The 15,265-nt window shown below is 34.5% G+C and overlaps 1 protein-coding gene across 1 annotated transcript in view; it reads left to right on the forward strand.

The window, feature by feature from the left end:
* LOC136038118 (uncharacterized) overlaps positions 1 to 11,649 on the forward strand; it is a 47,912-nt gene extending 36,263 nt beyond the window's left edge. The window contains exons 11-13 of the mRNA XM_065721142.1: positions 4,567 to 4,704; positions 8,241 to 8,428; positions 11,539 to 11,649. Coding sequence (XP_065577214.1) covers positions 4,567 to 4,704; positions 8,241 to 8,428; positions 11,539 to 11,542 — 330 coding nt within the window. The 3' untranslated portion in view covers positions 11,543 to 11,649. The remainder of the gene's footprint in view (positions 1 to 4,566; positions 4,705 to 8,240; positions 8,429 to 11,538) is intronic.
* The last annotated feature ends 3,616 nt before the right edge of the window (positions 11,650 to 15,265 follow it).

The raw sequence follows: 15,265 nt of genomic DNA on the forward strand, positions 1-15,265 counted from the left end.
GAATTCGGACTGTTATAGCGAAATAATACCTTATTTTCAATCTATGTTTAGTCCCAAAATGAATACCACCATTTCAAAAAATGTTTGACAAAGAATAAATTTTTCTCTTTTCGGTCTTCTTTATTTCGAGCGCATTCTTTCGTCAAAGGAGACAGGGGGAGGAGTAGGGTATAATTCGGACCAAAAATATCTCAGTACCTACAGCTATATCTTTTCTAGCTATATAACATAAACTTATTTAGTATACAATAAACTGAAGACAAACTTTGCAGGTAAACAGTGTAATTTTCACATATTTTTATTGTTCTAATAATTGGAAAACATTCCTCTTAGAGGTTAAAATTATGAAAATATGAAATACTCCCTTTAGTTTTGAGGACAACAAAGTATAATCTGTATCTGCGTTAGTCAACCCTCTTTTATAGCCTCTTAATTTTTTAATCTTTACCTGTTCTTCCAAATGTATCGTTTTTTCTGTATTATCCCAGTCCTGGGGTTAAATCATGTTGAGAAAATTTTGAAAGGTGTGCAAGTGAGCCGTGGATACCTAAAAACTGTCTTGCGTCTTAATTTATGGCATGTCCATGATTTTCTTTAATCGAAATTTTTGCCAACCATCATTTGCTCTGTATTCCGAAATCGGACCACGCAGATCCTTGGGCTGAGTGTCGGAAGGGAACAAATTTGGCAAGATATTATGCAGACTGTGAGGTAGTAGCGGTGTTTCTGCGCAGCCTGGTCCGTTTTTAACAATCATTGAGAGAAACTGAAACTTTTTCATTTCTCCATCCCGAGTGTTTCCTTCTTTGTCCACTACAACATTCTTTCAAGGACAGACTGAAGAATCTGCTTTGTCCCGCATTCGCAATAGCTCTGTATTCCTAACCCGAACTACACAGATCCATCGGTTAAGTATTGGAGGGGAACAGAGTCCTCAACGACTCTTCCATCCTATATAACCCTCTCAGCCCAAACGCAATCAATTTATTCTTCCAAATCCCAATCCCCATTTCTACTCAACATTTTAAACATGATACATTTAACACATAATATTATGTATATTTCTTTTTTTCTCTATTTCTCTCCCTTTACGTATGCATATAGTCCTATTTCTAAAGATGAACATGTAATCAAAATAAGACACGAGGGAGATTGGCGGTTTTCCGCTTGCCATAACGCTGGAACAATACTCACTTTCTTCCAGGCGTCATAAGCTTGACTTTTTGTATAAAGTTACCTGTGTAGAATTCTATCATTTTTGCTGAGCCAAAGTTTTTACCATTCATCTTCGGATGTTATGTCAGTGGTTCGCTTCCCTTCCCACTGATATTTGCTTTTGGGAACAAGTAACTTTTCGCTATTGTAAAACCGGCTTATTTCCTGAGAAATTTACATAGTCCGTAAGTGTCGTAACTGGACATATTTTTAAATTCTTGATTGTAGAAGTGGAGAGGGCGCGGCCCCTGACTGACTTGATACTTTTACCCTGAGACTCCGAAAATATTATATTTTTTCTAGTCTTTTTTTTTACTGCTGTTGTTGGTATTATATGCAAGTCAGATAACCTTGTTCCAGCTAAAACTGAAGCAGTAAAATGCCTTGTTTCGCTTAGTTTTTTTTTAATGGTCACTTTCAGACATTATTATCCTTACTAAATTTTCTGCATGGCATTTCAACTTATCCATTGACATTGGGATGGTTTGTCAGACCAACATGAGCATTATTTTATTCCTAAAGAAATGGCTATTAAACATTGTCGCTTCATGCGATAGAACTGGGTTTCCCAAATGAAAATTGAAGGAATTTGACCCGTCAGTATGCTTAAGGCACTTGCATTTTGCCTAACTAGGCAAGAGCAGTCGCGTAGGGCGTATTCATCTGATAATTTATATTTTAGTTTTTATTTAGTTTTCTCTGTTTTGTTTTTTGAAATTAAGAACCGTACGATATCCAAGGGCGATACCCTCTCTTGTTTCCTCTCATTTTGGTATCAAATAACTATAAATCTCTCCAAGGCCAATTTCAAAGTTCTGTTTTCCATACTTAAAATTTTTTATGTCTATATGTATTTGACTGCAGCTCAAATCTCCTTTCTCTGTGTCCAGCTTGAATTCCTAAAAAACCGAACGCGGAGCAAAGCAGACTTTAGTTTGTCCGCGAAACAATGTTGTAGTGGACAAGGAAGGAAACACCCCAGATAGAGAAACGAAAAAAAACAAACAATAAATTATCTCTAAATGAATGTTGAAAAAAAGGACCTGAACACGCAGAAAATCTCCTTCTACTTTAGGGTCTGTATCGTTCCTTGAAGACTCTGTTCTCCTCCAGATAGAAGCAAAGATCTTTATTTTTCCTCAGTTTTTTTTTTTTTTTTTTTTTTTTTTTTACACCTTCTGGCATACTTCCTTATTTTTCTTCAACTCTAAACGCTCTTTAATTTAACCTCGTTTTCCACGGTACTTTTTCTTTCACCAGTTTCTTTTTGTCACAGTCAAAATTGTCCATAGCTATAATCCAGCAGAGAACTTCCAATCTGTTAGTGCCTCGGTATTCCGGCCAGCTAGCTTGACCCATAGTAAACCCACTTGACTTAGGGTTTCCCAACACTTCCTACGTATATGGTTCCCAAGACCATATTTTTGACACAATTTCCTCATCTCGTACGCGGACAGACTGAAGAATCTGCTTTATTCTGCGTTCTGAATGGTGCCAAGATCTTTTGAAATTAAACGTTATCTATAATTAACAAAAAAAAAACCGCAAGAATCAATGGAAGAATAGGTGCCATGTTTAGATGTTTTTTCTTTCAGACGAATTTTTCACTTATTTCCTTTGTTTATTCATTTCTAGTTTGCAGGCACGTACCTAGTAATTTTTGTTGGAGGAAGCCCAGTGATAAAGAAACAAATTCTAAATTATAACTTGAATAAAACTACCCAAAGCCGGGATTCTAAAATCCAAGATATAAGGGGGAAGGGGGCAAGTCCTCCTCCTCCCCCTACGTACATACGTACTTGTCTTAAGTATCATTTTGGGTTGATAGTTGTCTTATTGCAGATATGTATTAATGAATCATTTCTACGGTATCAGCTGCGAAATTATTCAGCCATGTTTCCACTGTGCTTTTTACGAATAGTCAAGGAGTCATACAAGAGAATTGTTCATGTTTAACGTTTCGGGTGATCCGCTAACAGCAGAATTTTTTAAAATGCAATCTGATGTAATCGATCATGCTAAATATGAAAACCTATATAGTTAAAAATCTATATAGTCGGCAATCGAATGAAAAATCCCCAACCTCTCCGAGCACCGCTTGTTGCTGTTTCACTTTCGCTATATAGGTATACCACCAAGGCCCTATCCAGGGCGATTACTGGGTTTGAACTCCCCCTCTTCCACTGGAGTTTTTGTCCGGAGTTTTTTTAAAGTATTTTGTTTCCAAAAAGGTTTTTCAAATCAACCTTTTTCTCAGGGGGAAGGGGTCTCAAGATATCGAAAATAAAGTAGCTAACTTTTTGCGCCTCTTCTCTATTATGTTGGTTTTGCATTGGCTCGGCAGTGTTTCAACCTGTTGAACACCAGGTCAATTAGACTGTAAGCTTTCGATTGGTGGACTGTTGACCTACAATAGAGCAATTTGGAGAGTCCGTAATGTAAGATACTTAATTTCAGTAAACAATATAAAACCATTGTTAGGGCTAAGAAACGTTAAGAATTAGGACCGAAAAGAAAAACCACAATTTAAAGGACAGTTAAAATTTTTTAAACGATTTTTGGGTTCTATTGTTTGTTCTCCATTTGGGAGGGGGTCATTGGAATTTTCTGAAGTAAATCCGCTGCCTCTAAAGTAACAGCAGTCTTTGTTGGCATAGCAAATTAGTCTATTGTAGGTAAAGTATTTGAGAGGTTGCAGAAATTATATGCTCTATGATAGGCCATCATTTGTGGGCTTTCTTTCTTCACGACTTTAGGCATTCTTATTTTAGAAAGCTATGCAAAAGCATTGCTTTCTACACAAAACTTGGAAATCCCCTTTGTGGCCACAAGCAACACGCAGTAATACTTTATAATTTGATAGAAAAAATATGTTTACTACAGGTATATATATAAATATATTAATTAATAAGTTATATATGTAAACACTTCTAAACGCTTAATTTATATTTATTTCACGCTTCCACTCTTTCGTTTGAAAGAATTTTCAACAAGTTGTGCTGTAAGGGGTTTTGAACCATGGCAATTTTAATGACTCCCTTCGTTTCGATCTGACCCCGTTCTATGGAGTTTCATACTCTTTTTCAAAATTATAATAAATATGTTTTCACAATAACATCCTACTGTTAAGATTTTCGTAATTTTTTCTCACGAGACAGCTTTTTTTCAAAGCATGTTTTTTAACTTTTGGTTATTATGAAGGTCTTTGCCCTTTGAAGTTCATGCTAATCGTCCAACAAATCAGCTGAAAGTAAAAGAATTTTGAACTTCTTTGACAACGTCAATAGCACTTTTTAAAATAGTATTTTTGTCACTTAGTGTTCATTTTACGTATATTTTTGCTAATTATAGGTGGCTCTAGACGATGCAGCTGTTATTGAAATGAACTCAGGGGACACGAATGTGAAAATAGCTGAGGATCACACAACCTCTGGTAAAACAGACTTAACTTTACCAATTGCGATGATTGCAAAGGCAGCAGAAGTCTCTGTAAGTCTTACAAATTTTAGTATTAGATAAGGATACACCTCTCTTAAACTTAACATGGTGAATTCAGTGACACAGTCAGAATTTTTACACCTGCTATAAATTCAGAGATATATCCTAGTATATAAAGGGTTTAAAACATATCTCACCAATTTTCCAATGCTAAAACCTAATACAAACATAGTAGAATTATCAAACCCAAGTATCTCCGTCCAGCTAAATTGGAGTTGCAAAGACGAGAATTATATTTTTCCCGTTAAAAAAAAACGTAAATAAACCCGATATTTTTTAATTTTATCCAAAACTTGAAAAATGGAGATTCTAAGTCTTAGGCAGAAGACAGCTGATTTCACGCTAACCATCCTATTTTATTAGAAAAAAAAAACAATATCTGTAATTTTACGGCTTGGCTATTTTCAAAAAAGGTACGAAAAACTACTGTCGAGCAGTTCATTTCGTTTTTATTTCTTTTAAACTTCAAATGCCCTTCAACTGTTTAAATGCATTCCTTTTAGTCAAGCTTGATTTTTATCAGATTTTTCAGAGAAAAATAAGACATTTATTATTTTTCTGTATTATTTAATTACCTGATCACCTAATCAATTCCAAAGGATTTTGTAAGAAAACTTGTTTCTGAATTTCCTCAGAAGAACATCTAGCATATGAGGCAACAACATCCACCCAGATTCAGTACTCTGACATTTTACTAAATGATACATCAGCAGCCTGTATTGATATTCAGTGAAGCCCTGACTTCAGTAAATTGTAAACCCCTAAAAAATGGGCCTGTGCTTAAATGAAGAGCTTCTGTTTTGTGCTCACAACCAAATTTTCGTTATCCCTAGTATACAAGATTAGTACAAGATATAGTGATGTATCTCTTGCGAATTTGGCTATTGTTCAGCTGATATCAACCCTCTTTCAAAAATGGATGGGAAGTTTTTTAGCTTTTGTACATTTAATAGTCTTCGTTTACCTCTTTCATTATAGGCCTTTTTGCTAGACAGTCCAAGATGATATTTTTACCTTAATATCCTTTCATTTTTATTTTTTTATTTTATAATACATATCCAATTTTGTTGAAAAAGAATGCACGCATCCAGGGGCGGATCCAGGGGGAGCTAGGGGGCCCCTTCCACGATTTTTCTGGTGCCCTCAACTCATTTTTCTTCTTTTTTATACACTTTCATTTAGAATAAATTTTTCAATTTGGTCAATTAATGGCAACTTTGTCACATTGCCCCCCCCCTCAAGATTTGATCATTGGCACCCTTGTAGGATTGGCCACCCAAGATTTTTCTCTAGATTCGCCCCTGCATATATCTTTAACTATTTGTAAGTCTGGAATCAACTGTTTTTAGATATCAATTTTTGTTTTCATATCAAATGGCTTATTTTATAGACCCGGATCCTTTCCTTTGGGCCTTTTCCAGCTGAATATGACGTTTTCCATGAAAATTTCGAATTTTTTTTCCATTAAAAGTAAACTGTGAATTTTGAATCTCTATGAATGAAGAAGTAATACCTACGAACAAAAATTATAATGAACATAACACAAACAGAAATTAACGCAATAAGTATAGTGACAATACCCTCAAACACCCAAATCGTGCCTCAACAAAATACATTTTTGAATACTGATTTTAGTAATTAGTATTAATATAGTATAAAACACATACATTGTTAGAGAAAATTAACTGTCGAATCGTGAAATCATGAAATCAATTCTCCCCTCTATTCTTGAAGATCCATGCTCCATAATTTAAAAATATTTGCCGCAAAAATATTAAATTTGATAATACGCAAGGTTTTCAGTTAATTAAAAAAAACTAGTGCACTAGTGCAACGCGACTGGATTTATTAAAACTGTGAATTCATAAAATTAACTACTCGTTAAAAAATTTGTTTAGTCCTAACTTCTTATGTGACACCGTCTTCATAGAAATCTCAAAAAATAGCTCAGAGATCATAAATTTTGCGAAAAGCTTTTCAATAATGTTTGTGCAACAAAATTGGGTCACCGCCATTATTGCCAACACGGTACAATTATACCGCTGTGGTACAATTTAGAGGTCCTGGTACAATGTGCTATTTTGGAAATAGTTTGGAATTATGCAACTTTTCCTGTACACTTTGGTTTTGCTGGTTCCTTTCTTATTTGGATGTCCAAGTTTTAGTTTATCTAAAATTTTCTTGTTGAAGCGTATTTTAACCTGCTGTTCAGATGAAACAAACTATCCTCATAGGGTACAATTTTAGTGAAAAAACTGGCACAATTTACTTTAAAACATTGTCAACACTGGTCACCGCTAGTAGTCTCCTAAATTAGGTTTGTTTGTGAACTTGTTCCGTAATCCTAGATTTTACTTTTTTCATTGAAAAACAAATTTCATATACTTATATCTTTGTTTTTTACATTATGATGTACAATATATAAATGTGTTATGTATTAAGTCAGTATAAGATACATATTTTTTACATTGGTAATTCTTTAACTTATAATGGCACTTAAGTTTAAATATTGATGTCCTTAACTACAGAAGAATATTCAAAACTTCCAGTCTCAACTACCCTTGGAAAATTGCCCTAATCCTGATGGGTTTCTTAGACTCGTCCTTTCCCCCCACTTTTAGTATTTGAGTTATTCAAGTTATCAACCTATTTTGATTAAAACAATTTTTGATTCTCCTTTTTTGTTTTTTTTTCCCCCGTTGAGAAAGGCTCCCGGAGGTGGGGCCGAAATATTCGGAGTATTTTTATTTTTTGTTAGTTAAAGTGTAGTTTTTATTTTATTTTGTTGTCACTGCTTTATTATAAAAAAATTAAACCCGTTTTTTCTTCAATTATTTGTTTCGTAAATGGAAAAGCAGTGTGGTCTAAGAAATTATTTTTTCAGAAAAAGAGAAAAACACGCAAGAAAGAAGCCGAGCATAATGCTTAAAATACAACCATTTAAAAGACTAAATGATTGGTTTTAACATGAGGCATGGTTTTTATTTTTTTTTAATACAAAAATTTTGAGGACTGTTTAAACTAGCGGTTCCCAATCGATTTTAGATCATGCCTTACATAGACATGGCAAAAATCTTGATATGCACTCGTCATATCAAATATTGCTATTATAAATTTTACGTGTATTCACCTAAAGGAAGCTTTAAAGGCCATATTTCTAGGCATAATTTATACTAACTAAAAATACTGTCTAAATACAACATCAAGGCAAAACATCATTACAATGCAGTCATGTATCTTTTTTGCTCTTAAAATGTATTTAAATGGACATCATTCATGTGAAAAAATTTTCTTTTTCAAAATTAAGACTATAAAAGTATAGTCGGCCGAACGGTGCACGTCCTGTCCGTGACTAACCGAAATATTGCCATGCCCTATGGGTGGAGCCTGTGCCCCACGGGAAGCTCTTCAATGGAAATAGGACTTTCAGTAGGCCGATTAAGCAAGAGGAATCCTTTGCCTTATGATGTAGGATATCTTAACTATTTTTTCTCGGTCATATTCATATACTTGTTAACTCTTTGTAGGCACCAGAAGAAGTTGGCATGGAAGCAAGTTCATATTCACTACCGAGGTCAAACAAACCCCATTATGACCCTTGTCTCTATCATCTCACTTGTTTGAGGGGCAGACCATTATTGCACGCATGTCCAAGGGGCATGGCTTTCAGCAGGAATCAAGGTGTTTGCGTTCGGAAAGAGGAGGCAGGGTTCTGGTAAGGTTTTGTGTCTTAGAGCACCTTTGCACATTATGAAAAAACTTGTCTAGATTTACGTTACGTAAAGAAAATTTAGTTGCCTTGAATTTTAGCTGTGTCGCTGATACTATTCTGGTTCTGTTTGCGATTTCCCGAGGTTTGGGAAAAATGAAAGCGTACACAGAAGATAAGGCAACGTAAAAATGCAAATTCCTATTCATATCCCAAAACTCTTACGTTTTTATTTTTTTATAAACTAAATAATGTAAAGCTTGTGAAACTAAAACTGTGGAATGAAGGTAAGTTCTGACGGAAGACAGAAAACCAAGCAACTGCGAATTCTAATTGGTAGGTCTTGAAAGCAAAATTCTGATTTTTCACATAACTCTTGCTGAAAAATGTTTTTATATCTGACAAAGAATGCTTATTACTGCACGAATTTTTGAACCCAGAACAGAAGCAAGTGAAATTCGCCCAAATGAACATGAGATAATGTTGGCGGTTCAATCATTAAGTTTTTCCTGAATTTCTACAGTTCTATAAAAAAAACAGTCCAAACTAGTTTTTATATTGACTAGGTCAACTGGTGAGGTCTGTGAGGAGATAATAATGTCAAATTTTTGCTATAACTTATCATGAGACGTATTTTATGCGGGCAGTTTTCTTTTTAACCTAGGTCACCTTTTTGCTTTAATTTATCGTGAGACGTAATATATGTGGGCAGTTTTCTTTCTAATCTGGGTCACTTTTTTGCTTTGCTTTGTTTATCGTGAGACGTGTTATATCTGGGTAGTTTTTTCTAATATGGTTCACCTTTTTCATCAATTTATCGTGAGATGTGGGCAGTTTTCTTTCTAATCTGGGTCACCTTTTTGCTTAGTTTATCGTGAGACGATTATATGTGCGCAGTTTTTCTTTTTTAATCTTTTTAACCTTTCGTGAGACGTGGGAAGTTTTCTTTCTAATCTGGGTCACCTTTTTGCTTTAATTTATCGTGAGACGTATTATGCGACCAGTTTTCCTTCTAATCTGTAATTCCTGTAAAATCAAAGAGCATTAGCTTGGAATAAATGCATAAGCTTGCAGGTACATACAGAGGGACTTTTCTGGGGGGAAGGGTGTAGTAGCGAAATTGCTGATAAATTCAATAAGTGCCCATAAATTTGAAAAAAACTGGGATTTTGGGGAGCGAGTGGGCCCAAAGACCCACTCCCCTCTGTACACTCCTATCGGATTGTCCTATTTAGTTGTACAACTAGCATAAATTTCTAGGCTCAAAAGGTCTAAAAAAAGTTAATTGTGAAAAACTCTTATTCGCTATGGAATTATTCGCTATTTGCTTATTTTGCATATTTTGAAACTGCTCTGTTAGAGAGAGTAGGTAAATGAAATGAGTGATATCAAATTCAGATGTAGAAATGAAATAAAACAGTCAGGATCTAGCTTTAGTCCTATTTTGTGCAAGTTCCTAATTTGGTAAAACTGTCAAATAAGTCAAATAGTCAAATAAGTCAAATAGGGGCAAATTACTCTGAGAGATTTGCAGTAGTTATACACCTGATTTTCCTTTTCTCGGATCTCTGAGCATAGACAGTCGTAAGATTTTTCTAGGTAATATTAGATGTCACTCATTGATCCTTTGTTACTAATTCGATCCACTTATCTGTTTCCCTAACTGTTTGACATGCCAAGCTATTTGCCTTCATGTTTGTTGGTAAAAACCTAATGACTGCTATGTCCGCTTATATCAATCAACGGAGAAGAATATAAAGTGTGGAAAGTGCTAAGTTATTTTCTACTAAAAATGGACCGAACACATTATTTTGTAATGATACAGAAGTTTCAGACTCAGAAAAACGACGAATAACTCTTTCTTAGCATTACTCTATTCAAATCTTAAATTGAAAAGGAAATGGAAAGATCTGAGCTGCAATTCTTACTCATGAGAAACAAAAAATAATGCAAGAAATGTTATATCAAGTTTATATTAAGATAGTTTAAATTAAGATACCTTTAATTTTTTATACTAGATATGTTCCTAACCTTTAACTTTTTATGCTAGATATGTTCCTAAAAGTTTTTTCCCCTATGAAGTATCCAAGTTTTGAAACCAATGCCTCCCAACAGGACGTTTTCATAATTATTTATATATTAATGATTTTACAATAAATGCAGCAGATTAATTGAATATCTGGATAAAGATTGCTGGAAAAAATACATTATAGAAAATTATTTTTGTTGAAAATTAACAATTTTACAAGTTTCATTACGGATCTACTACAACTATTAACAGGTGATCGCATCGCTAAGGCACCTGGGGTCAATACATATGTGATAAATCTTCCTCAATTTAACAATTCAGAGCTTTGTGCTATATTCTACCCCATGAAATTTTCATAGGTCTAATTACAATTTCTTTAGAGCTTCTAGTTTTAGAGTTGGTCAAACCAGTACCAAACATTATCAACTATCCAACCATCATAATCATTATAACCATCGTCATAATAATTATAACCAACATCATAATTATTATCAAACCAGTACCATACATTAGACAATTCTTCTTGAATTCATCAAACATACCTGTCTCAACTTCCTGAGATACCACCCTTTTGGAATCATTCTTGACAACTGCCATTTCTGTGACTTTTAATATTGCAGTCTTATTCCTATTACATTTTTGTTCGTCCAAACTTTTCTCAACTACGAAAAGATACCTTGTGCCATGTTATTCAAAATTCCTGTCTTCATGCCAGGCTAACAACAATGGTACTTAGACAACGGAAGTTACTTTTTTCGTCAATCTTCGTGGTACTTAACATCTGCATCGCCATTTATTCTTTATTTAAATTACATTTTTACCTAGGCACAGTTTTTTTTTTCAATTAAGCTCACATAATAATTTCTTAGAGAGCCTATATATTTTTTTTCTTCAAGGTATACTCGATAAAAAAGAACAAAAATTCCTTAATTGATTTCAATTTCGTTAATTATGGTAAAAAATAATATAATTGTAAATCTTACAAAGAGTATACAAATTATATTCGACTGAAACTAAAATAATAATATATAGAAAATAGCTTATGTTAAAATTAGATGTATTCTAATGTTCCCTTTTTTACTTTTAGTTAAAGCAGAAGAACTGTCCAACTGAGATTTTGCCGCTGCCTCAAGTCTGCCGTTAAATTTTCATTTTCGATCTGTGTAATCCTTATTTATTAATAGAATTGTTAGCAATAGTTATTATTAGACTATACACAGGTTTTCTTTTGTAGACATTTGTAAATCAGTCACCTATGTTGAAGTATGATACAAAATTCACAGATATAAAATAGTAATTCAGAATCAGTTGAGCAGTTTAGAAACTGAACTGATTAAATCTATTTTTACCATTAAAGTACTTGATTCAGTTTGTAAAGAAAGAATATTCTAAAACAAAGATAAGGCTAAATTCTGAAACAATATGGTAAAATCAGGTAATCCAAGCCACCAAGTCGTTGACTTTGCAATAAAAATCTCAGCTAGAATATATGATTCAAAGGGGATACCTGTCAAAGATTTTGCCGAAATAGAAGACGCGATTGTTAAACCCATCTAAAAGTGAATTCCCTCAGGAAATTTTCTTTCACTTCTTAAAGAAGTAGCTTTTGCCTATTTTTTTTATAATAAGTTTGCTAACCAGACCTTACCTTAGTCAAGTCCTGCGTGTACTGCAAGAGCCACACAGGGCATCAAAAAACAGCCACCAGTAATCTCTAAGGTTTTCTTTGGCTACAACGTCCTGCCATTAATTGAATGTAGGTATTAAGGCAGATTTGCCTGATATTCGCGGCAAAGTATGCTCCAGAACCTTCTTCTTTGACGAAGGCCCTGCGGACGCCAGTGAAGGACAGTATTCGGAAACCTTTGTTCGCCATTGGTAAGGTATGTCCTAGATATATTCGCTTTTACCCTCTGATGGCACTGGTCACAAGCGGCTTTCCCGTTGCATTTCGCATTGATTGATTCGTCATTTTTGACTCCAGTGAATATTCAATGTTGTTTCAAGGCAAGTTCGAATAATAAAAACAATTGCATTTCTAATTCTAACAGTAGGAGGCCAAATATTTTCCGAGGGCTACCAAAGTAAAATTTGGCTCTTGTTAAAATTTTGCGCAAACACCATCTACACTCAAAACAAAATACCTTATGCTATTAATTCCAAATAATGGTGAAATCAAACAGAAAAGTTGAGACGACTTAGATTGACCGTCTACGGTAATACAAATACATATGATGAATCAATAAAGCACTGTTGCATTTTGCTGAAATGTATTTGTGTTTCTCTCAAGGAAAGACGCATGGAGATCGCTTAAAATAGTCTTACCATTTCCACTTTCACGATTTCTATGCAATGTAAAATAATGCGAAGCTAAAAGAGGAGAAATACTTGTGCTATTAACTTGGATTCAACTTCATAATCGTTACAAGCTTAGAATAATAAATTTTGCTTTTTAGATAAATATGTTATGAAAGTAAACTTCCGCTCTTTCAGAGTTTTAGTTGTTATCGACAAAGATCTCTTCTTGCTTACTTTTCATTATCTTGAGCTGTTTGATGCCTGGTGCAAAACGTATGTTGAGAGATGCTAAATTATTCTAAGCCATACCTGCCATCAGGATGAGAGGGAGGGTCTCCACTTTCCAGACATAGTAAGAACGACTGATTGACCTGAGCTCTGTCCGAAATCTCTTGAAATAGCCTAAAATGGCGTTTCATTGAACATAAAATATATTTACCACCAATATTCGGCTAACGAACCCCTCCCCCCTCCAATAAGTAAGAATCCACCTTTGGTTTACATAAGCGTGCAGTGTGTGATCTCAAAGTAGACGAAAGATAGGTGATATCATTTTAGTAATACCTGGGCTACATATTCGCAAGCGCTATCTAAGTGTATATGCCAATTTTTCATCAAAATAAAATAGATATTAGTTTCGATTTATAACATTAGGGAAGGTTTAGTTTTAAACGGAAGTGAGTTGAACCGGAAACCCTCAATTATTCAGACAGCATTTGGTGAAAAATTTTACAATGTTTTGTATTAGTCCCATATTACTTTTATGTCTAGGGACGAACATCTAGTTTGGTTGATTAATCCTTTCAAAAACTAGACTGCACAATTTTTTTTTTTAGGTAGGTCAATTTTTTTTCTAGCTCATTTCTGTATTATCTTTAATGATCTTGGATTTTGAAGGGGGGTTAATCCGAAATTTTTTTTTCGAGTTGAACCGGACGGTATCCGGTTCTACCCTGCATCGGGAAGAGTACATGGTTTTTTATTTCTTTGCTTACGACCATGAATCTTTAACTTTAAATTATTTTAATCTTAAATCTCAATTCATGAATTAGCTTCCATATTCAGTAAATAAAAAGACTGAGTGTGAAAAACGTCTACTTGACCACTCCTAGTGAAGTGGATTTTTACCGGTCCAAAGTGATGGACCGAATTATTCAAGATCAGTTCAAATCAGTCATATGCAGCAGCCGTAGAACTTCACAAAATTTGCCGGTCTTCTGCCAATGATAAGGTTTCTACTCCTGGACGACCAACTGACCCTTATTCTGTTCCTAGGCCATCTACCTCCAGTCTGCAAGGTCAGTTTGGAGGAATCCCCAGAAATGACTAGAGTTTACCGCTTATGAGAAATGTTCGCACAAGCTCTCGTACGTGCCGCAAAACAGGGAGAACGAGGATACTCATTGACACTCCAGAAAAGGAAGAAATTGAGGCAAAAAGCGTGGAAAGGAAGAGGAAAAACAACCTAAGGAGACCCCCATTCACCTGATGAATCATTACATCTTGGTAAAGAAGACAACAGCAATGATCTGCCATTCAGTCCATCTTGTCAGTAGGAGATTACACCCTTGTCAAGTTCCAGCTTAAGAAGTCAACCCGCTACTATGTTGGCTTATGATTAGTGAAACTATGATTAATTTCATGCGCAGGAATAGCCGAAAATTTGTCTTCCCTGAGGCAGACGATGCTGTAAGTGCGGATTTGTCTGATATTCTCCAAAGTCTGGCAAAACCTTTCTCCTCTGGAGGAATCAGCAGACTGCCTCAAAACTTCCGCTGGGAATTTGATTTTCAACCAAACATCACGTCTTAATCAAGCAAGCTTGTAATTTCGTACAACTGTATTCAAAGTAAAAATACAAAAAAAAAAAAAAACTGTTTTATGGACGAATTTACCGTTTGTACATGACTGCTGGTAGATTTTTGGCATATATTTTGTTTTAATGTTCCCGAACCAATCTCACTAGATGGGCTTGGTTCAGATACTGTTGCCAATATTATAAATATAAATTTCGAGAAAATTCGAAGAACAAAAAATCTGAAAAAAAATCTCAAGCATTCCTTAATCTGAGAGGTATCTCAGAGAGAGAGAACATCAAATTTCCATTGATAAGAAAATGGGAAAATGGGTTTCCGTTGATAAGAAAATGAGATATTTGTGATCGGTCAATTTTGTCCAGTTCAGTCCCGACGTCCCATATAGCTGTTTTATACAATTTTAGACATGTAAATACTTTTTATTGATTCAGTGAAATTATTGCTTATTTTATACGTATGGAAAACTAGACTGGCTCAAAATAATAGAACGTTTGCGTTTAATTCGAGTCCAAAAAAGGTCATAGCTGATTCAGAAATTCACAAGACGCTATATCAAATTTTGTGTCAGGCTTAGATTTACAGCCAACCCGTGAAGTAACCAAACTTAATTGATTTATTCAAATCATTTTCTCCTATATTACTTAGTTCTCAAGAAATTCACGATTTTCTATAATATGAGATTTTCACTCTCTTTATTGA

Source organism: Artemia franciscana, chromosome 2 (assembly GCF_032884065.1).
Source record: "Artemia franciscana chromosome 2, ASM3288406v1, whole genome shotgun sequence".
Taxonomy (NCBI): Eukaryota; Metazoa; Arthropoda; class Branchiopoda; order Anostraca; family Artemiidae; genus Artemia; species Artemia franciscana.